Below are 24002 nucleotides of genomic sequence, written 5' to 3'. Positions count from 1 at the left end.
TATCAACCGTTCTCTGTCAACTAACATGCAACAACGTATATGAAATTGTGCTTCAAAACTGTGCTTAATTATGATGACGATATGATTTGAGTTGAGTTGACATAAATGATGAGCTAGCTATCAAGAGACTCAAACCCCAAATACTACCATAAACTTAATCACAAGTCCCTCTCGGTAACTTAAATATAACTTTTGACATTTATACAGTGATGTAAACACGTTAGCCGAGAGGCTGAGGTTTCTGCTTTGAATCGTTAGGATCGCCGGTTTAAATCCTAGAGATGAATTTTTATTTTCGTTATTATGGAAAATATTGGAAACATATAAATACGTAAAACTAAATTGAAAATGCAAATAACATATATTTATTGATTCTGGGTTTAAATGATGAAGCACATACAAATGAAATTTTTTGAAGATAATATTTAACCCTTAACTGCTATGTGGGGTAGATTTACCCCAGACAATTTTTAACAATAAATAAAATTTATTTTTTTTCCAACAATTTTTTTCAGTGTGTGTAATATTAAAAATTGTTAACCTGAATATTTTTTTTAGTAGTAATAGGTTTGAAATATGCCAGAGGGGTCAGCCACCGTACGCCACTGGCTGGTCTCTGCTAAATTTTACTGTGTTCTTTCTCGGTCAAGAAAGCCGGCGTATACTTGGTCGCTGCGTTCTGACGCGAGAAGAGTGCCGCACACAAAGCCAGTGAGCATCGGTATGGCCCTGTCACAAATATACTAGAAAAAATGTTCATAGCAAAATATCTAAAATTCTCTGATTTATTCGATGTTTTTCGGGCTGGGATAGATTTACCCCAGCAAGCAGTTACGTGGCCAAAAAGGTTTTTAAGGTTTAAAAAAATTAGCATAGACTTCCACTATTTTTTCCTGTACCTATTCAAAGTATAAAATGATAGAAAACGTCCATGAACATTCGAAGAGTTTACTGGGGCATTTTTATCAGCAATTTGATATATTTATCCTTAACTGAAATGCGTGCCACAAAAACTAAGCTTTAGCGCTTTTAACATGAATGCTGAAAAAAATAATAACACTATAGTATTATATGAAAAAATTAAAAATATCGCCGGTTAGAAACATATATCACATTCTTCAAAATATGAGTTTATTGCGCTTGAAATTCAAATAAGTAAAACTAACGCATCAACAGGCTGTGCAATCAGTCCGTTTAATCGATACAAAAAATCACTTTATTTCTATATTTTTCAAGAGCTACTGAAAATTATTTTCAATAATGCGACGTTTATTTGAGTTCTACTTTTTTGTTATACGATATGATGATATTTTTCGTATATGTATAGATAAACGAATGTTGCAGTGATATAGTATAAGAAAAATATATTTAAAACATTGGAAATGTTATATGAACTGCAACGGTAGTCAATTCAATTAATCTATCCGTTCGCGATTCTAGTACTCGCGTGTTAGTTCGAACAATTAAGAAAGAGAGAGAGAGGGCGCGCGAGAGTTTGAAATAGACAGTTACGCCTCAGCTGGTTTCGTGATAATACCACCTAAATCTTTGCACTGTGTTTCGCCGTTAAAAAGATTAAGTTTCCTGGGATAATTGAAACGTGCGTGAGTGAATTGCAAGGAAGCAGCAATAGCAGCATTTTGGTAGCAGCAGCATTTTCGATAGCAACAGCAATTCGATAGCGAGGAGAACCAGCGCAGTCATACTAAGGAGGAAACCGTTGGCAGAAAATAATTTCTACAATAATTACGGTTACTCACTGTAATTGCACCGTAGGGTAGGTGTACCTCCCTTTAATATTGCGTGACAAAATACGTCCGAAAGTATTTTGTCAACCGCGATATTGAATCTTTTTGTATTCGCGCCGAGCGTTAGTTTCGCTGTAGTTTTCGAATTTTCTCTCTCTCTCTCTCTCTCTCTCTCTCTCTCTCTCTCTCACCGAATATCAATAATTGGTTGTAAATCCTATTCGCGTGCGTTAGTCTTTTGGCCCATAAAAGACTGTAGTTTTTCCTGATTAAACGTAGTTAATTTTATTCGCCGATTACGTAATTTCATTTCCTATTAGCTTAAGCGATTTATAAAGGCTTAGGTTTTAATCCGATTTCATCTAGGGGATTAAGCGAATTAGTATAAAGACAGTCACACCTGAGGTAGATCGAGTGTCACAAGTCAGGTGACTTAAGGTGAGTTCAACTCAGTTGGAAAGAAGACATTAAAACGAAATCATCTGACGTAAAGGCGAATACATGTATAACTATACGCGCTTAACGGAGCGGCGGCTACCTCTGCATCGTGGGAGTTTGTGCTTAAATAAATTTCCCATTTTTGTTAGATACCTCCCCCGTTACAGAACATGTGTGTGTGTGTGTGTAAAAAGAAACATCTGAAAGCTTGTATGAGCGAAAAACTATTTGAAATGGTAAAAATTATCATCTAAAATAATGTCGAATGATTGGGTTGAAAAAGATATTAATACTAATTTGTCAAATATTCTTTATCTTTTTCTACCACTATATATACCTCAAATAACGATCGAAAAAATGTCTGAAGACGCAGTGAAATTTATTTTTAGCGCTTTAACCCTTAACTTGCACACCTTATTTTGGCCACGTAAGTGCTCGGTGAGGTAAATCTACCCCAGCCCGAAAAACATCGAATAAATCAGAGAATTTTAGATATTTTGCTATGAAAATTTTTTCTAGTATATTTCAAACCTTTTACTACAAAAAAAAAAAAAATATTCAAGTTAACAATTTTTAATGTTAAACACATTGAAAAAAATTGGTGAAAAAAAAAAATTTTATTGTTAAAAATTGTCTGGGGTAAATTTACCCCACATAGCAGTTAAGATTTAACAATGCGACGTTTATTTGAGATGTTAACTGATTTTTTTTTCAATCAATTTATTCAGTATATATCGATACATGATCATTATATATTGATGTTAATTATATTAAAATAATTTGAACTGTCGTTTAAATGAGAATTGGAATTGACTTCAAGGCTATTTACACAAGTATAATTTTTTATAATGATTTATTTACACGTCGATGTTATACCTTCACAAACAATATTATTTATATATATGGTAACGTGACTGGCTACGAGTTGTTCGTGTTAGTCTATAATAATGTGACTACGAGAGAAATTAGCCTGAAGAGGTCAGCAAATGTGTTGACGAAACGTTGCTGAATATAATTAAAATTAAGTGAATTTCCATCTCTCACTATTTCCCTTCTTTCCATTATTACAAAATTTATCATTGAAAAAAACAATATTATTTCATTATCGGCGATTCACTATTAACTTATTCGCAAATTTGTTTTCTTTTCCCTTACGTTGTTTTTTCGCGGCAGGTTTTACTTCAGCTTCGATACTGGAACAGGCGTATTTTCTTTTTTTTGTGTTTTTCGTAGCGTTCTTGGTTTTAATTTTATCAGTTTGTTTTACGATGCCAACACCATTCATTTCTATCGCAGGAACATTCGAGAGCTTTGAAAGCTTTCTTCTTTCTCTTGTCATTTAGTAATATGTCATTTCTTTCTTACTATTGTCATTCTTGTTAGATTACTTCGCGACAAAAAACATTCGTGTCATCAAGAAGAAAGCAACAATGTTATGAGTGAATGCTGTAGTGTTCTTTACAGCCAAGTAATGGAAGTGGTGGTAATTCTGCCAATTTTGTGGTAACGTCGTATAATAATTCCGCATTAATGATTTGCTGATCATTGATAACTGTCGAAATAGCTCTTTCTGAAATATTAATTAAATAAGAAGCTGTATAGAAGGCTGTATTAAAGCATCTCTATTTCTGATTTTTATGAGCTTGTAAGAATTTGGGACGAGGTCTTCGTTGTCGAGATATAGTGTTGTGGTACAAACTGAACAAACTAGATGACGCTTTTTACCTTTAGTGTCTATTCCCATTACAGTGGCAAATCGAGCTGATTTTCTTGCCACATATCCAGCTACGTATGCAATTACGTATTGAGAGGTAGTACATTTCATATATTCATGCTCTTCGAACTTGACAGCAACCATCTCAAGTTGATCCATAGCCACTCCTGTGTCGAGTAATGTGTCAATTGGTGCATCACATTGTTGTTTTTTTATCTACGTTATTAATATCTGTAGCATCTATTATTAAAGTTAAGCTTTTCATAAGATCACTGCCCGTCACGTTTGACCCTTTCGGTGGTTTGACTAATGAGTAAGTTGAAACGAGCCTGTAAGTTTGTATAAACAGCGCCGAATCGGGATGGTCATTTGAACCGCAATAATTATGCATCATACGGAAAAATCGCTGTGAATAAAATATTTTTATGAGATTGATGTAATAATAATACCATTTTTTACTTATATGACAGTAATTGGTCGATCTCAAAGATTTTAAATGTGACTAGTCAACAAATATTAAATAATGATACAAGTTTATGAAATATAAAACTATTAATTGTATTTTAGCACAATTGAAAATATATGAGCGTTAGAGAGCGAGGTTATTTTCTCTAGTAATTAATGATTTTTATTATAGGTATTTGCTAGTAATAAATGATTTTTATTATAGGTATGTCGATAATCTAAGGCTCATTTAGAATTTTCGTTTGATTGTTAAATAAAAAAAAGAAAAAAGATAGGATCGATGCGCGCGCTTGGAAATTACCAGGTTTATATAAAGAACGCAGACAATCGAAATAAAAGTTAGACATTCGTAAAGAATATTATATCTAAAATATTTAGACTTAATGTACTTCCAAATTGTCTTGATTTAAACGAGCTGTCATGAAGTATTTGAAACCACAGGTGTTGACAAGGAAATTACATATTTCTAAAGTTGCTTTCAAAGATATCTTCAAACCATAGCATGTACTTGGAGGCATGAACTCAATATTCTCATCTTTAGCCTTTTGCTCCCACTTTTCAAGATCAACAATGAAATCTTCAATAATCTAAAATTATAATATTAATAAAAAATGCAATGTAATATAAATTTATTTCGTAATAATAAATCAAATAATAATATAATTTACCTTATACAAAGCATTCCCTATTTTTATATTATCGACTGGAGTTCAGCAATTCATAGCTTTTATTAAACTTTTCACCCTATTACAGAATTTAATAGTCCCATCGTGATCACTCAAGCCAGGATGATTGTCTTTCAAAACGGTCATTGCATCGCCAGCTCCAAAGAACTATATAAGCAACAATAATTTTTTTCGCTCAAGATTGCAAAATTCAATGAAAGAAATTAGAGTTACAAAGCGCATACTATTCACTGAAGTTATACATTACTTGAAATACCATCGCCACGTTCATTTTTTGATAGTACTGTGGTCTGATATGCTCTTCTCTGATTTTGTAATTAATTTTCATATTGTAACTTTTCGGAATTTCCACTTCAAGCAACGAATACCAATGATTTAAAGTTACTAGCCCATCAGGTGTCTCTATTAAATTTAAAAAGTAACAAATCATTTTACTGACATAATACTTTATTATAAGTTTCAATAAAACATAGTGTGAGGATTCGAGCGAGTTTGAGCTAAGTAAATTAAATTATAATGAAATAATATTTCAGAAGACAATAGGTGTAAACGAAGTTTTAGTGAGCGAACTTTTCTAATAACGAAATATAAATTGATATTTGCAAGACAGCTCATGATGATAATCATGGGAATCTTTTATTGTACCGTAAATTAATGAGATAAATTATATTCATAACTCAAAAGCTCGATTAGTCACATGTAATTAAATGGCGATCTGTCAAGTTTCTTCTACTGCAGTCGAAGCTTTCAAACGAGATTTTGAAATAAGCCTCAAATGTAGCAAAAGTAAAGCGTATATTATAACGGGGTTATAGCTCGTGCTCTTTCCGGGCTAAATCAGTTATATAATAAATATTTCTCGCGGATTAATATTTTAACAAAGCGAAGTGCGCTATCCAAGGCAACCCTGTGCGCCAGTGCGAACAGTGCCTGGGTCCAGCCGCATCAGCTTGCCTCCTTCCTTACGTAGGAATTCGGCCCGCGGAGAGTGTCGTGAGCCACAGGTTACTTGGTGAGGGACAACCTAAAGAGTCTCGCGGCGAAGTAGTTATATAACAGGGCAGGTGTATCGGAATAAGTTGCCACGGATTTTGGTAGAAACGAATCTTGTATTTCAGGCACTTATGAATACATACAAGCGCGCGTGGTGGCGAAATGTGAGCGGCAGCGAACAAGGCGACGACGCAACGTAGCGCGCCGATCTTGTCAGCAACCGAGCAAGATCGGACAACGAATTCGCTTAAAGCGGCTCGAGGCAAGACGCAATGCCGAGCAGAATGACAGAGTGCGTAAGCCGGGCGAAAGACTAAAGCGACAAATGCAGTTAGCAAGCAATAGGAGAGAGAGAGCCTAAGAGAGAGAGAGAATCGAGTAGGTACTTACAGTAGTTGTCGTCGGTTATTAGAACGGCAGCAACGCACGAACAATAAATCGCGACCACGCTTACTACTGTCCTACACTCGCGCGGGCGTTCTCGCTTCCTAGCCTTATAGCTGACGGAATTCCTGTCAACATCAGCTATGTGCCTTCGCTTATCGCTGGCGATCTTTGGATTCGTATAATCGCCACTGCGTACTCGCTTACTCCCTCGAGATCTCTCGTAACGCAAAAGAAAAGGGTGTTACTGTCAAACGATGCTAGCGTCCGTACTTGTCTCTGCTCGCATGCCAACTAACTCATTGCGCGCTCTCCTTCTCTCTCTCCTTCGCGATCGCGGTCTCTCCGCGACATCCGCGCTAGGGACTATCGATAGTATAGATCGTAGGACTCGACTCTTACCTTGTTCGCTGACATTTCAACTGCGCTACAAATTACAAATTATTATAATGCATGGTAAAGTATAAATATGATTAATAAACAAACTGGCTGCAGGGAGAGAGAGACATAACGAGAATGCGACTCGTTATAATATTAATACACAAAATGTCTTACCCAAATGTTATCCCTGCTTTGAAAAAAAGTTGCGCAAACATTTTATCAAATGTGGAAAATCCGATAAAAACCATAAACGCCGCATGGAATCAGGATCAGTCTCAGCTACGTGAGGAATACTTTTATTCTCCTCATTTATGCCAAACTGTTCCCACATATTTCCATTCCACGATGCACCGTCGCTCGTGACCGTATCAACTTTTAGTCCAGCTCTTTCAGCCAATATTATACCTTCCAGTAATATCTGATGCAAAACTGTTCCAGTTGCGCTACCTTTGCTTAAGAAGCATCCTTATGTTTGTACCCATTTCCCTTTGAAAGGTTGAAACATAATCACCAACGGGTGATCACCTTTAACTTTTTGTTGGTGTTTGGGAGTATACTTGCCAAGATTAGTGAAACCTTCGAATTGTAAATTTTGCCTATTAAACGATAGCGATTTTACAAGCTCCATCTCATCTACAAGAATAACTCATGCGAAGGAAATATAGTTAATAAATAAATTATCATCTACCATATTACAAGTATGAAATATTCCAGTAACAATGTCGTGAAATTTATTCGTTTATACAGACAATAGTTGTAAAAATAGCAAACCATTGCCTTATTAAAAAAATCACCTTAACAAGTTTCACAAGACAGACACGATAAACCCGTTGCCCCAAAACTCTGTTGCGCTTCTTTATTTTATATACGACGTCAGGTTATATTACAAAATAAATGTAGAAAGTCGAATTAGTCATGCGCAATTATTAATAAAAAGCAATTTGGTATTCGAAAATGTTTGACGGGTTTACATTTCCATTATTAATAACAAACGAACACTAACTTCGGTTATTCTGTCACAAAAAATAAAAAAGGTGTGTATTTCAAATTTTGATAGTAATTTATTGACGATTCAAATAAAAGACTCTTTTGTTTAATATATTGCTTTAATTAGTTGGTTAATAAAAAGAATTTGTAAAATTGTTACAATATTTTTTACGTTAAATACTTCATTGGAAAGAAACGTTAGTGGTTTATTGCACTAGTGCTAATTGACGATTTCGTCGTGAAAAGAAGGAAAATATCATCTAAATGCTCGATTAATTTAGCTATCGATAAACGACATATCAAAAGACATTTTCGTACTATTTACATAGAGTTACGTGCTTATCCTCTCTTAAAAAATGATATGTTGTCGATCATCCGGCATTGTGATTGGTTGAGGTATAAAATGGTGCGGAAATAAGAATTGAAGGCCCGGATGGAATAACGACTTGAGCGCGCGAGCCTATCGGACTAGCCCCTGAAAGTATGCAATCGCCGCTGAGCGCGAAGCGAACTTTCCGAATCAAATAAACATTAACAAATATTATTCTTGCAACAAACTTCCAGCGAGGAAGTTGTTCATAATGATCTAAAGTATACGTCTGCCGAGTTATAAGAATTTCCATACCGTATTTCTAAAAATATAACGGAAAACAGTGCCCGTTTCGTTCGGGTGGACTACTACACGTATGTGCTATCAATACAATATAGTTAAAAAAATGTTTAAAAAATTTTTTTATTCAAATAAAACTGTACATAATCTCATTTTCCTTCTTACTACATAGACAAATTTTATTGAACGTTTTAACAAAGATGAATAACACTACTATAGCAATTTTTATAACACTTTTTTTTAATTTTTTTTTCGTAACAGCTAGTTTTTTTGACTTTTTGAGATCTTTTCTTTTGCTGAGTCCTTTTTTTTTGGCGACAAATGATTTTTCTTTACTTTTCGTCACCTTCCTTTTGTTTTTCTCCATAATAACTTTTTCTGTAACCTTTTTGTTTTTCTCGACCACTGGTTTTCTTTCTTTCTTGGTTGATTTTTCCTTCTTATTCTCTATGAAATTTTTCTTTTCAGTCTTCACGTTATCCATTTTTGGTGCTCGTATCAAAGTAGTCTTGAAAAAGTTTTCATAAAATAGTTTTCCTTTCAAACTCAAAAATGGTTGTAAGGTTTTCAAATCTTTCATTTTTTTACTTGAAATTCCAACTCCAGTAGCTGATGCAGCATTTTCCAGTTCATCAAATGAAACGTCTAATCTTAAGCGAATGTTAGAGTTACCTTCATACTGATAATAGATATCAATTTCACCATTTGGAAAATAATTTATTTTCACTACCGAACTTATTTTTATTTCTTTCAAAATGTCCTTATTTTTCTCCAAAACAGACTCAAAATCTTTTACCCCGCATTACTCAGCATCAATCATAGTAAAAGGGGGTTTTTTCGAATTTTTAATCAAGTCGACGTATTCGTCAGGAGTTTGAATAACTTCACGTCTTTTTTTTTCACGTCCATATCTACCAAAATTTCTATCGCATTCACAATATGAATGACCACGAACTGGATAGAGGTGTTCAATGAAAATTTCAAATTTTTGAGACAACGTTGACAATACGAGAACCATCATGTAATTTCTGTTCTGGCTTCCCGCGGCATCGGAATATAAACAAATTTTGTTGCAACTTTTTTTTTGTAATTCAAATCGCAGAGCATGGTAAAGTAAATTGCAAACTGTGTTTGCGCCTTTTTTTAATGTACCCTCAATAAAATTAAACATGTAACTTTCTTCAGAGTCAAAACTATGGACATTAAATATTTGAAACCACAATAAACGGCAATAAAATTGGCAGTTCACTGGGAGCTTTGGTAAAAGCAAATTTTGTGCAAAGTCAAATACGCTGTGCAAAACTCCATCTTTCTCTTTCATCATTTTTTCTTTCATTGCGTTATAGCTTTCTATCGACTTACGGTGGTTTTCGTAAACATCTCCCCGTTTGCCCAGATTCTGATATTCATAACAAAGATTACAAACGTCTGAACTAGGTAACGAAAAACTAAAATTAACGTGATGATTGCAATACTTAGCGTAAGCAGACTCACCAATTGGAATCATTTTTGTTTGTGTGACTGCAGTGTAATAATCTAGAAACATTTGATACAAACGCGTCAACGTTATGCTTGAATCGTGAAAGTACATCAACTTCGTATCCTCTCTCGAATAATAAGACTCTGAATGTGGCAGACTTTCGCAATGAATATGTATAAGTTTTTTGAGTTCGTCAGTCAATAATGAATCATGATTACCGTGGTTTCCGCGGCCATCGGCTAAAGGTTTTCCACTGATTATTTTTGTTTGAATCGTTTTTATCCTGCCTTCACTTACGTTAAGAACGCTAGTCAAAAATTGCTTACACACATCAATGCTTCCAGTTTCTGTGGGAAAAGCGTAGTGCCATTGCTGTGGGCTTTTTTTTGTCAAATTTTCAATCGTCGTTAGAGGACTCCTTTTTTTCAAAATCATGCTCAAAAAAACATTCTGACACTGATAGTCGCCATAACTCCAAAAATTATCGTGTGCTTTTCGCTGTTGAGTAATCTTTTCTTAAAACATTCTTTCTCGCAACAAGATATTACGTCCTTGATATTTTTCCCTTCAATCACATTGCCAGAACGTGACTCGTACGATTTTCCCTGCAAAATTACATTACTCATTTTTTCGACCGCTTTATTACCATTACCATTAAAAATTAATTATTAAGTTTAAACAAAATCATTCACGACAGCGCACATTGATTTTCATCAGTTTAAAGTATACGTCGGATACACTAACCTCATTCCGAACTTTTTTGGCAAAATTTTTTTCCCACGCTTTTTCATCTCGAGAACTCTTACGTCCGTTTTCAGTATTATCTTTTAATGTTTCCATTTTCAGCAGAAAAATATTAAAACATTTCAAAGCAACCAACGCTGTTACTCACTCACATTTAAGTACTGCAATCGTTTGTAAACTCGTATTCGCACTGATCAAGCACGCGCATAAACAAAACCAAAAACTGTCATAACAGTGCGTTTAAAATAAACGTCGTAACAACCAAGAGTACTAAACATTAAAAGAATATCAATAATGGATTTATAGATCAATACACAGTTATATTAATAAAAAAAACTTTTATTTAAATTTTATACATTAAATTAGATCTTTTGAAATACATCGATAATAGAGGTTAGGAAATTTTGATGAAATTTAAAGTTTTGATGCTACTGGAAACTTTGTTTACTTGTACAGGAGTATTCGATGCAGTTGATACAGCAATGGTATCATTTGACTCGGGGTATTCATCTTCCCCGTCTGTAACGATAGGTACTTGGATTTCGATCGGTACATTGAAATGTCCTGCCACCCATTCTCTCACTCTTTGTTGGTTTACATTAGCGTTAGCCATAGTGTACCTGCACATACGAAAGAACGTGCGGGACGTAGCTTAGAATTAGACAAATTATTACCTATTAAAAATTGAATAACATATTATAATTCTTAAGTACTCACTTTGCTTGCACTACGTCTGTAACCTGATTGCTCTTTTCGTCACACTAGCAGAACACACAATAATGGTATAGGTATATGCGACGCGCGTCCACGATCGTCACTTCTTATTCTTACAGTTGAGTTTCGATTCGGAATATTTTTTAAATTCAAATTTTGATCGTTATCATGCTCATGAGTAACATTTTTTAACTATGAACAACGTTCTATTATTTTCATCTCAATAGAAGTGCTCATCGATATTTACGGTTATCGGCATAAGTACAGCCAGTGTAATAGTGCTCCAAATTTTTGAAAATACGATAATTGAATAATTATTATTTTAAAAATATGGAAATTCGATACGGAAGATCTCGAAAAGTCAAGAGAAGCTAGTTCTTGCAAAAAAAACAGGGTTTGAAAGAAAAATTAAAAAAAATGTTGTAAAAATTGTTATAGTAGTGTTATTTAACTTTGTTAAAACGTTGAATAAAATTTGTCTGTGTAGAGTTATTACGTAAGAAGGAAAATGAGATTATGTACAGTTTTATTTGAATAAAAAAAATTTTTAAACATTTTTTTAACTATATTGTATTGATAGCACATACGTGTAGTAGTCCACCCGAACAAAACGGGCACTGTTTTCCGTCATATTTTTGGAAATACAATATGGAAATTCTTATAACTCGGCAGACGTATACTTTAGATCATTATGAACAACTTCCTCGTTGGAAGTTTGTTGCAAGAATAATATTTGTTAATGTTTAATTGATTCGGAAAGTTTGCTCCGCGCTCAGCGGCGATTGCATACTTTCAGGGGCTAGTCCGACAGGCTCGCGCGCTCGAGTCGTTATTCTATCCGGGCCTTCAATTTTGATATTTTTATTTGAAATATTCTTGATCCTCTCTAAAAAAATGATTCAAATAAATAATAGTCATAAGCATTTTAATGCGTTGAATTTTAATGCGTTTAAACATTTTAATTTGATTGAAATGATTTCATATTTATTTTTGATTAATTGATGATTTACATTTAATTGATATTTGACAATACCATGATGCAAGATACGATTGCGTATGAGCAATCGAGGTCAATGTCAAGTGTAAACCTAACGTGGCCTACTTCCGCTTTCTTTTTGTGAGTTCCTTTGATGTGTCAGAAGTGCATGCGCATTAAGATTGACAGCTTCGCATATAATTAACAAATTTGGTAAGTTATTTTTTATTATTTTACGAATTTTCTTTTAAGAGAAGAATTCATTATGAAGTTGCGAAGACCGTGTGTGAAATTTCAATCGAAAAATTGTTAAAAAAGTAATTTAATTTAAAAAAAGTATAAGTACTCATAACCTCTAAAAACCACGTGCAAAAAAGTAATAGTACTCATCACCTCGGAAATCACGTGCGACATGTAAATTCATTTATAGAAACTTTTTTTAACTAAGAGAAAGAAATAAGAAATACATTTTTTTATTTAGATAGCTTATACTTCAAAATGATTCAAAATCCAGATGATGCTATTAACAAGGAAGAGAAAATTCTCTATACAAGTGATGAAGATTTAGCAGAAATCATTAATAAAGATAGAAATGTGTTAGTACTTTTTCGTTGTTATTGGTAATTTTGCTGTCCAATTAATCTAATGTTATGTTTTGATCTAATAATTTTGTTTAGAGAAGTCGTTGGTTATGTTTCTTCAGTCGTTGCTCCTCTTGAAGTAGGTTCAAATAAGGGCAAAAAGTATCTGTTATTTAAAGTAACCCTAAGCAATGGTTCCAGCAAGATTATGGTTTTATTTTGGGGTAAGGAACTTATCGACAAGTATGAGAAAGAGTTTACTACGAACAGGGTAATAAATTATACTCAATGCTACGAATGTGACATTGCTATTAATAAATAAAAGTTATAATAGATAAATTTTTGTTTCAGATTGTGCATTTAGAAAAAACGACTGCAAAATTGGCTAACGCTACCTTTAAGAAAGACGACGACCTGATACCCTATGAATTGATAGTTACGAATTCAACTATAATTGAATTCCTCGGAACCCATGATCCAGCATCTAATGTTTCTATTGAACCGAAAAATGTTAGGGATGACTTTTTAAATACAATTGGATTTACTGGATCAATAGGTATTATAATATTTTTTGGAAATTATCAATATTAAATACTAATGTATTTATATTTTTTTCAGTCATCCAAGGTTGGCTAAAAACTATATTTTCATTAATTACCCATCAAAATGGCACATCCAGCTGGGGAAGTGGTGCAATTACAGATGGCCGCCACAAGATCAATGTGCAAATAGCACAGTTTGCTGAATCCAATATTAAAAAGGGTACAAAAATTGAATTAAAAGGAACTATCAAGTCTAATGGTAACTGTCCAAAATATTGATTCTTAATTGAAAAATGTCCTTATGAATACTTTGTAACGGTAAACGTCAGATTAGCGCCAACAATATAACCTAATTGCTGCCTGGGAGGGCAGCACCTGCCGGGGGGACGAAAAACGTAACGAAGGAATTCGGCGCGCGAGCAGACGGAACGCGCGCGATTGAAACCGAACCAGTGAAGCACTGGTCATCGTCACGCTCACCCGTATCTACGACACCGATTACTGATACGTGAGCTAGAGATCGAGTCATAGAGTGAAGCGCTGACCATCATCACGTTCGCCCGCTTTTCTTTTCGCTATTGTCGATCCGTGTGCCGCTAAGACCAAGCATTGAGAGAAAGACGCCCAGATCAGTGCCAGCTAGCAGTGATCGCTGTTGCCAAGGTGCCGTTCAACCGCCAAGGGGAGAGACCCGAGCCGACGGAGAAGCGTCGCCCGCAAAGAGTTCGAGAGAGTGTATGTGAGGTTTCGCCATCGAGGGCGAAACCACGTGTGCGTGAACTCGCGATCCGCGACACAAACAATAAAGCAATCTTCTCGCTGTGCGACTCGTCAGTGTCATCTTCGTACGCCTGCGATATTAAGGTAAGCTGGCCAGCTTATATTCGCGGTCGCGATGCAATAGCCCGAATAACAATTAATTTTTCCGACATCTCAAGCGTGCATGTAATAGCTCTTCCAATAAAGAGCAGCGAGTGTTCCGACACTGCATGTTGTCGTCGTGCGAGCGTCGATGTAAACAAACACGCGGGCCGACCTTATGTAGCATTTGATAGGTAATAAAAGATTCCATTCGTGACATTAACAAGTGTTTTCGACTCGCTCATTTCAGATCGCTTCCACTCACTTTCTTGTAGGTTAATAGATTTACTGGTTGACTGACGCCTGTTTCCCCATGCTCTCCGGTTTGTATATTGAGCATAGATGATTACATTCGCCTTTCAATAAAGTTGCGCGAATAAAAATAATTAAACGGTGTCTACCCCGTTACAACTTATTTTCCTTTTTTTTAGAACCTCCAATAACTATTCATTGCATGGATATGACTTGCATCACAGAAGTTCCAAGTGCCAAAGTAATGACCGAACAGGAACTCAGATCTGGAGTTCGAACTCCACGTAGGCCGCTGGCCGACGTAGACAATTAAAATTTTAAGAAGAAACCATACAATAATTCGAAGATGGATGTAGATAAAGAAAATAATGACCAAGCCGCTGTTTCGAAAGAAGCATAAATTTGAAGAGGATGTCAGAAAAGATCTTTCTTAAATTAGTATATCGTTTTATATAAAAGTATTTTCATTTATTTATACAATTTCAATTTCAAATTTAATTTCAATGCATTTTCAATTAACAAATTACAATTGTTTCAATTTAATTCATTTAAAATTTCATTCTTTAATAATTTTAAACATCTCTGATTCTGATTTTTCAATTCCATGTCGTAAGACTAAACTTAACGTTTCATATTTTTAACTTAGAATGTTTTTTAATGATAAAAAGTAAATTTTAAAAAATGTTATGACTTTTCAAAAAAAAGTTAATTATTATTTATGGAATATTATATAATTAATATGTAACGACTAAGATTATGATTAAGAAATATTTATTTGACACTAAACGTATTAAATTATGTAAAAATTATCAGCAAAGTATTTTCGGTAATAATAAAAGACTGATATTAGTTTATAGTTGGATGAGTATTAATACATATTTAAATCTTTATGTAAGATTACGGTTATTGAAAATATTAGCCTGATAATTTCCTTTACAATTTATATCTAATAAAAATGAATAAATAAAAGAATTCTTCCCTTTATATAGCGAAAAATAAAGTTGATAAAAATATTCCTTTTTCTCATTTGATTTATTTAAAATTGAGTCAATGTCATTAATTTTTTACTGCAATTATTAAAAATTAACAAAAATATATACATATACACATTTTTCTTAATGAGTAAAATAATATTTTAGTATAATTTCATTTTTCATAAAAAAAATTAAATTCACTCGTAGCAACATTAATTTATTTATATGGAACATCAGTTTTTTACCTTTCAAATTATTGAAATCTAGAAAAGTAAAATCAAGTACTAATTAATTTATAGATGGAGGTGTTAAAATAAAGTAATTTTACGCATGCGCGTTTTAATTGACTCATCAGTCATCAACCGTTTATTGACTATTGGAAAGCATATAACGAGCTTTTTGTGCTCTTCTTATCAATTAAGTGAATAATTACATTTTTATCACGATAACTATTAATAATAAAATAGAGTTCTAAATTCAGCAACTAATAATAAAAAAGTGTTCAACACTGATCAACATATTTTACTTTCGCAATTAATGTAAGTATTCATTAAATACAATTGCAAACAAATTTTCTAACCACAAATTTAATAGTATGGATAATCTGATTAATATATTTCAAATCATAGCAGTTTTGAATTACTACATGAGATATAATTTTGACTTATATTTAGTAGTGTTAATTTACAAATGCTTTGATGATTATTTTGAATGAAGTTATTATACGATTACTTATTTTATACAGAATGTCATTTGCTTTTGTTTACAGTGATGTAAGGTGACCGAGATATTTATATATAAATTTCTATGATAATTGTCGTCACATTTTCAGCGGCTTGGCAGTTAGGCAATTACGTTTGAATTTTGGTTTCGATTCTGAATAGGAAAACCTAATATTTAGATCATCATTGTTTGGATACAAAGATCAGATATAGCATTTGCTTATACTTGCAAGTCTGTTCAAGTGGTCCGGCAATTTGACTTCAGTCTCAAATTGGATTCTACAGAGAAATACACTTTCACAGGTACCTTTTTTATATAAACTTTATATTCAAATTTCATTTAAAATTGTTAAAAAGTTATAAAATCATTTTTCTTCATAATTTTGTAAGCTAAAATTCATTTTAAAAACTTGGCACTGATGTACCTTTTATAATTAATATTGTAAATAGATAAATATTAACAGTAAACTAGAAAATGTTATTCACATTAATAAATGAAAATGATTTTTTTACAACTAACGTATTCTAATTGTATTCATTAATTATTATTTGTTCTTTTTCAGGATCCACTACAATATGAAACGTACTTGAACGAAAAATATTCCTAACTTACGTTAAACTACAACTTAACTAAACCAACGCAACAACCAACTTTAACAAATAATAAAAAAGAACTTACCAACAAATAACAAACAACCAACATTAACAAATAAAAAATAACTTACCAACAAATAACAAACAACCAATTATTGCAAATCATTACATTAACTTGAAAAAAATTTATTTATTGAAATCATAATTATTAAAATAAAACCTCCCGTCTACATTGTAAAGTACATTTCAATTAATATTTATTTGTTATATAATTTTTATATTTTAATACATTAGCTAAAATTTTTATAATTTCTTTACTTTTCATAAGAATAAGAAAATGTAATATTTTTTGAATTAAATAAATTTGGAAGTTTATTGTACATATACATTGGCTGATTTCTTTGATATCATTTAAGTATTAAAATTAAACCTTTCCTCTACATTGCAAAGTACATTTCAATTAGTATTTACTTGCTGTTTTATTTTAAATACATTAGCTAAAAATTTTATAATTTTTTTACTGAGTATAAACAAATTTACACTTATTGAATGTAATTAAATAATCAAATATTACTACTTATTGAATGAAATTAATTTGGAACTTATAGTTACATACATCGGGTGATTGCTTCAATATTATTTGACTTCAAGTTTTTCTTATATAATACTTAGTTTTTATTATCATTATGCCTGCTAGAAACGTTAAACGTACACCAGAAGAACAACAAATCTTTCTCAATGCTAAGCGACTTCGAGATAAAGAGAATACACAACGCAGACGTTAAGCAGCTCGAGATGCATTACATCAACGGACAGAAATTATAGAACAAGATTCCTTAGGTCCAATGGATGTACTATGCTCTCATTGTAAAGCTAAACATTTAAAAAATGAAATGATTTCTAATAAAGGTTATTCATTTGTGACGAGAGCAGGCCGTGTACTGGTCTCTCGTCTGCGTTCTCCCTTCTCCACTCGGCAAGGCGTGTTGGCCAACGTTAGGCGCATTAAAGTATGCGCCTAACATTTGGTCTTTTTGTTTCAGCGTCAAGGACGGGCCAGCGCAGTTGAGCGCAAGAAAAAGTTGAGGAGCGCGGAGAGAGAGTGAGAAAAAGAGAGAGAGAGAGAGAGAGAGAGAGAGAGAAAGAGAGTATTAGGCCCATGCAGGGATAGGCAGGCGCGCAACGCGTGACCGATAAGCGGCGCGTCGCGTACCGCCTAACTAATAGGTCAAGGTAGGGAGAAGAGCGAGCGCCGCTGAGCGGCTGCAAGACGAGCGCAAGAATAAGTGCGTGTAGGAGTCGAAGCCTAGTCCTACTAGAGTGCAGCAGTCCAAGCCCAGTCCTGCTAGAGTGTAGAGAGTGCAGTTTGGGATAGCTGGAAGGAAGGTCAACCCTACCGACAACAGCTTTGTCTGCGACCGCAGCCAGCCCACCCCTGCAAGGAGAGTCAACGTCGCCTGCGGATACCTGGTCAGCGATAGCAGCCAGCAGCTAGCAACGATCTGACCAGCGACGACGACCGGTACTTCCTGTGGCAGCACATCGCCCGGGACCTACGACGTTGCTAGGAGCGGTGAATAAAGGTCAAGCCTTCTTTTCTTCTTTCTCTCTACACTCTCTCTCTCTCTGGTGATGCGACGACCGGTGCGCGTAATAGGATAGCCAGGCATCCACGTGCCGGCTATCTAAAGGTTCGCGCTTAAGCTTAATTTGTAGTAACGTAAGTTGCGACCGGCGAATTGTCCAGGCGCCCACGTGCCGGGCAGTTCATCCGGTATAGGTTCGCGTAATTTAATTAAGTTTGTAATAGGTTAAGTGCGCGATTGGATATTAAGACGAAATGCGAAATATTCATTTGTGAATACTATGAGTAGTTTATTATTCTATTATGTAGTTGGTTAGTTAATAATTAGACTATGTTATGCGCGCGTATGTTTAGTTTGAACAATGATTAATAATAATAGGTTGTAAGTGAGATTTGATTTCTGTCTTTATATAATTTATTTATCAACCTCTCCTCGTTCTTCTCCCTCAATTGCCTTGAGCGAAAGTGCCTCACTTACCCCGCAAAGAATTGGTAACAAAGGAGAGAGTTTTGTTACACATTCAGCGACTGCTGTAGTCATGGTGCAGTATCATTAAATCCCTTGCCTGAATTTCCATCAGAACTTCATTCATTATTTACAGGTCAACATTCTAAATCTAATTTATTTATAAAAGATATTCGATATTATAACAATTCATTAGCTTTTGCTTCGTTGAATGCAAATTTATTTAATTTTGCACCAAATCGACCGGGACCATTTTGTTTTAAAATACAAGGTCAAGTGTTGTCAGCACTTTATCCAAATGAAGGGGAAAATCCATCTTATGGACAACTTTTTATAGTTGATCAATTAGAAGCTTTAAACTATCGATTACGTAACAATTCAAGATTAGATTCTGAACTTTTAACGACTTTAGATATAATTATACGGGAAAAAAATATTTTTGCACAATCATACGAGATGATGAAAGTAGAAATAGATAGAGAACAATCACTGTTAGGCAATAATACTGAACCTGAATTACAACTGTTATTTACTTTGAAACCGGGCTTCGATAAAAGACGATATAATTTTCAACGTGTTAACGAAGTTGCTGCAATATTTTCAACTACAACGGATGGAGAAATTCCGGAATCATACGTAACGATTAGGAATAAACATACAAAAATTTACAACATGTCAGTACGATGGATCCCAACGTTGAACCTTGGATATATCCTTTATTTTACCCTTACGGTACTCAAGGATGGCACAAAAATTTAATGCGTGTTAATGATAATAAACGCATTTCTCGAATGGCGTATTAAAGACATCGAATGGCCATAAGACCAGGTGAATTTAATCCTTTTATTATGGGCGGAAGATTATTCCAACAATGGGCAGTTACGTTAAAGTCGAAAAAGATCGAATCCAATATTGTAAAGGTCATCAAAGAGAATTAAGGGCTGATACTTATAAAGGCCTCAGTGATTATATGCAGAATACTGCCGATGAAGTTGGTGGACAAGTAGGTAAAACCGTTATTCTTCCATCATCATTTACTGGATCTCCACGTTATATGCAGCAATGCTATCAAGATGCTATGGCTATAGTAAATGAAAAAGGAAAGCCTGATATTTTTCTCACGATAACGTGCAATCCAAAATGGCCTGAAATCCAAGAAAACCTTTTATCTGGTCAACAAGCTTGTGAGAGACCAGATATTGTAGCCCGAGTTTTTCATGTAAAGAAAGAGCGATTAGTTGATTTAATTGTTAAAAAAAAATTCTTTGGCGAAGTTGCTGATCATGTTCACGTAGTAGAATTTCAAAAGCGAGGCTTACCACACATTCATTTATTACTAACATTAGCTAATGGATATAAGTGGACTACTGCGGAAATTGTTGATAAATTTATATTTGCTGAAATTCCGATTAAAGTAAATAATCCACATTTATACGACTTTATACTAAAACATATGATTCACGGACCATGTGGCGATTGGTGTATGGAAAATGGTAAATGTTCTAAAAGTTTTCCAAAAAGTTTTCAAGAGGAAACAACTATGGATGAAAACGGTTTTCCGAATTATCGTCGAAGAGATACTGGTTGTATTCACAACAGAATACACCAGGGCAATGAAGTTAATAACAGTTGGGTGGTACCTCATTGTCCAGATTTATCAGAAATGTTTGATTGCCATATAAATGTCGAAGCAGTGTCAAGTATTATGGCTGTAAAATATTTATATAAATATATATACAAAGGCCATTATGCTGCAACTGTTGTTATTCAAGATTCTGAAAATGGTATAGCTATTTACCATGATGAGATTTATAAGTTTATAAACACTCGATATATTGGTCCTGTTGAATCAATTTACCGTTTATTAAGTAAAACATTACAAGATAAAAGCCATACAATTATTAGGTTACCTGTACATTTACCTGAACATCAATTTGTCATCATTTCAAATGCTGCGAATAATCCTTTAACGATAGAAAATCTAAGTAATACAAGTAGCATGTTATTAGATTATTTCAAATTAAATTTAGAAAATGAAACTGCAAGACAATATTATTATTCAGAAAGTCTACAACATTTTACTTATAAGAAAGAAAAAAATGGTAATTTATATTTAACTAAATGGAGGACCAGAAAGAAACACTTTAACGTCATCGGCCGTATGTATTCTGTTAGTCCAACTCAATTTGAATTATTTCATTTAAGATCGCTATTACTTCATGTAAAAGGAGCTGTAAGTTTTGAAAGCTTGAGAACTGTTGATGATGTAGTACACTCTACTTTTGTCGCAACTTGCCTAGCGTTGGATCTAATTGAAAATGATGAAGAATGGAAAATGGCTTTAGAAGAAGGAACAAGGTGGATGATGCCCCAAAGACTTCGATATTTATTTGTACGGATTCTCATACATTCTCATCCACTAAATCCAGAAGAATTGTGGGATCTTTTCAAAGATGCAATGTCTGAAGATTTTTCTCGATATCACGAAAAAAGTATAAGTCATAAAATGGCTTACTCTGTCATAAACACTTTATTGAATAGAGAAGGTCGTACTTTAGCTGACTTTCCTACAATGAATCAATTAGTTGAAACAGAATTTCCAAGTTCTAATAAAACGAATGAAACTAACCATTTAAACTATGTATCTTCTGGAATTCGAATATCTTTACAACAAATGGCAGAACTAGGAGAGCAACGTTATAATACCTTAAATCCTCAACAAAAACAAATAGTTGACATGATTTTCGATAGTTGACATCATTTATATGAATAGTTGACATCATTTATATGAATGGACCAGGAAGATCTGGAAAAACTTATGTTTATGAAACGTTATATTATAAACTAAGTTCTGAAAATATTAAAATATGCTCCATGGCATTTACTGGAATTGCAGCTACATTACTTCCAAATGGCAAAACTGTACATAAAACGTTTGGATTACCAGTACCTATGTTTCAAGATTCTTCTTCAAATATCAAAGCACAATCTCTTGAAGCTCAAGTACTAAGAGAAACCGAAATATTTATTTGGGATGAAATTTCAATGGCTCCGAGATATGCATTGGAAATTCTAGATAAAACTTTAAAAAATTTTATGAACAATGATTTGCCATTTGGAGGAAAAACTATAATAGTTGGAGGAGATTTAAAACAATTGTTACCAATTAAAGTTCGAGGCACTCGAAGTGAAATATTAAGTCTTTGCGTTAAATATAGCGCACTGTGGAAACACTTTATTAAATTTACTCTAACGACAAACATGAGAGTTTTACCAAATGAAATAGAATTTTCCAAATTTTTATTAAATGTTGGTCATGGAACATTGAATGATCAAAATGACTGTGTAAATCTCCCTGAACATTGCATACTTCCTCCAACTGCTAATATAATTGAAAGTATATTTGGTAACTTAATTTGGGAAAAGAAATTTCAAGAAATGAGTAAATGTGCCATATTATCAGCCAGAAATGTGGACGTAGACGATATTAATAAACAAATAACTAATTTATTCAGCAAAGATTTTGAACGTATATATACTGCTATTGATACCGTTGTAAATAATAACGGTGAATTAGACGACCTTATTTTACCAGAACATTTGCATAATTTAAATCCATCAAGTTTACCACCTTACGAATTACGCTTGCCAAAAAATTGTACTGTAATGCTAATTAGGAATATCAGTAATGATGAAGGCTTGTGCAATGGAACGAGATTGCAAATACTAGATTTATCGAATCATTTAATAAAATGTAAAATTTTAACAGGTAATAAAGCTAACGAAATTGTCTTTATAAATCGTATAACTTTGTATAGTGAAAATTATTATCCATTCACATTCAAGAGAAGACAATTTCCAATCAAACTAGCTTTTGCAATGACTATTAATAAAGCTCAAGGACAAACTTTTAAAAAAACGGTTGTCGACCTTCAAAAAGACGTATTCAATCATGGTCAACTTTATGTAGCAATGTCTAGAGTTAGATCTTGGGATTCTATCAAAATATATTTAGGAAATTATACACAAACAAGAAAGGTTAAAAATTATGTTTACAAAGAATTATTCTTGGAATAAATTTAAATTTTCAATAATCGAAATTACATAATTAGTTGAAAAGAATACTAATAATGTTATTTATTTAAGCATAATAATGTTATTTATGAAATATTTTTAGACAACATCTTTCTTAAGAAAACGAGCAAAAATCGCGATAGTACATTGTATATTATTCAAGAGAAATATGAAACTACAGCGCGCGTAGCGCGCTTGATTGTTTCTAGTGAGAATAATGAATTTATAATTGCTAACCTCGGACATCATTGGAATTCATGCTTTCAGTTTTCGTTTTTAAAATGTTGAAAGTCCTTTGTTCCAAACCGTATGCTCCTTTCATTCGCTTCACGTAACGACTAAGTGTTATTAATAATGGTAGGATAAGTATCTAACGTGATCGCAAGTGATGGTAAGTTTTCTTCCTTTTTATTCGAAGCATCAAATACTCATAGATACACTGTGTCGAATATCTTATGCCTTTACTACCTTTGACCTTCGATGCAGTCACGTATGCTTGTATATTTAATCGTTGATTTTCCGGAAACTTCTCACTAATTTTTATAGCCGCCTCCTCTGACGTCTTGGCACATTCATTTTTAATTTACATAATTTTCCTTTTCAACCTAACAATCTAATATGATATTTATAATGATTAATTAAACTTGCGATTAAATAATTAGCATGATGAAGATAATCATATAATTGATAATCTTAAAGATTTCAGTTATGTCCAAACACTATCGTATACATCTGTCTTTTGTTACCGCATTCCATGGTCAATAAACAGTAAGAACAAGACGAGAAACAAGATTTACTTTTCTATAGATATGATATATAATATACATTATTTTTTCACATTGCTTGTTTCTGTTGTCTCCCATATTAGCGCCTCACATTTTTCAATGACATAACTAATTGTTTCCTTTTTCTTTTCTCCTTAAGCTTTATTTCTTTCGTATTTACTTTTTTTCTTAACCTTAACCGAGCAGCAGAGCATTTTTTGCATTGCATTACTGGCAGACCTGGTGAACTAACCTTCTTGAGAATGA

General features: G+C 33.4%; 3 protein-coding genes and 1 pseudogene across 6 annotated transcripts in view; 3 read left to right on the top strand and 1 right to left on the bottom strand.

The window, feature by feature from the left end:
* Positions 1 to 24002, top strand: part of LOC131667483 (NAD(+) hydrolase sarm1) — an 836900-nt gene that overhangs the window by 30669 nt on the left and 782229 nt on the right. The gene's annotated exons all lie outside the window — the stretch shown is intronic.
* Positions 5275 to 7437, bottom strand: LOC131667555 (uncharacterized; annotated as a pseudogene).
* LOC131667548 (uncharacterized) lies at positions 19769 to 21652 on the top strand. The gene has a single exon (XM_058941032.1). The coding sequence runs from the start codon at positions 19769 to 19771 to the stop codon at positions 21650 to 21652; it is 1884 nt and encodes a 627-aa protein (XP_058797015.1).
* Positions 21772 to 22974, top strand: LOC131667543 (ATP-dependent DNA helicase pif1-like). The gene has a single exon (XM_058941019.1). The coding sequence runs from the start codon at positions 21772 to 21774 to the stop codon at positions 22972 to 22974; it is 1203 nt and encodes a 400-aa protein (XP_058797002.1).

The sequence above is a fragment of the Phymastichus coffea genome, unplaced genomic scaffold (genome assembly GCF_024137745.1).
Source record: "Phymastichus coffea isolate CEN01 unplaced genomic scaffold, Cenicafe_Pcof_1.1 PCOF00005, whole genome shotgun sequence".
Taxonomy (NCBI): Eukaryota; Metazoa; Arthropoda; class Insecta; order Hymenoptera; family Eulophidae; genus Phymastichus; species Phymastichus coffea.
Note: the sequence above shows the minus strand (reverse complement) of the source record. Positions and strands in the feature narration are given on the sequence as shown.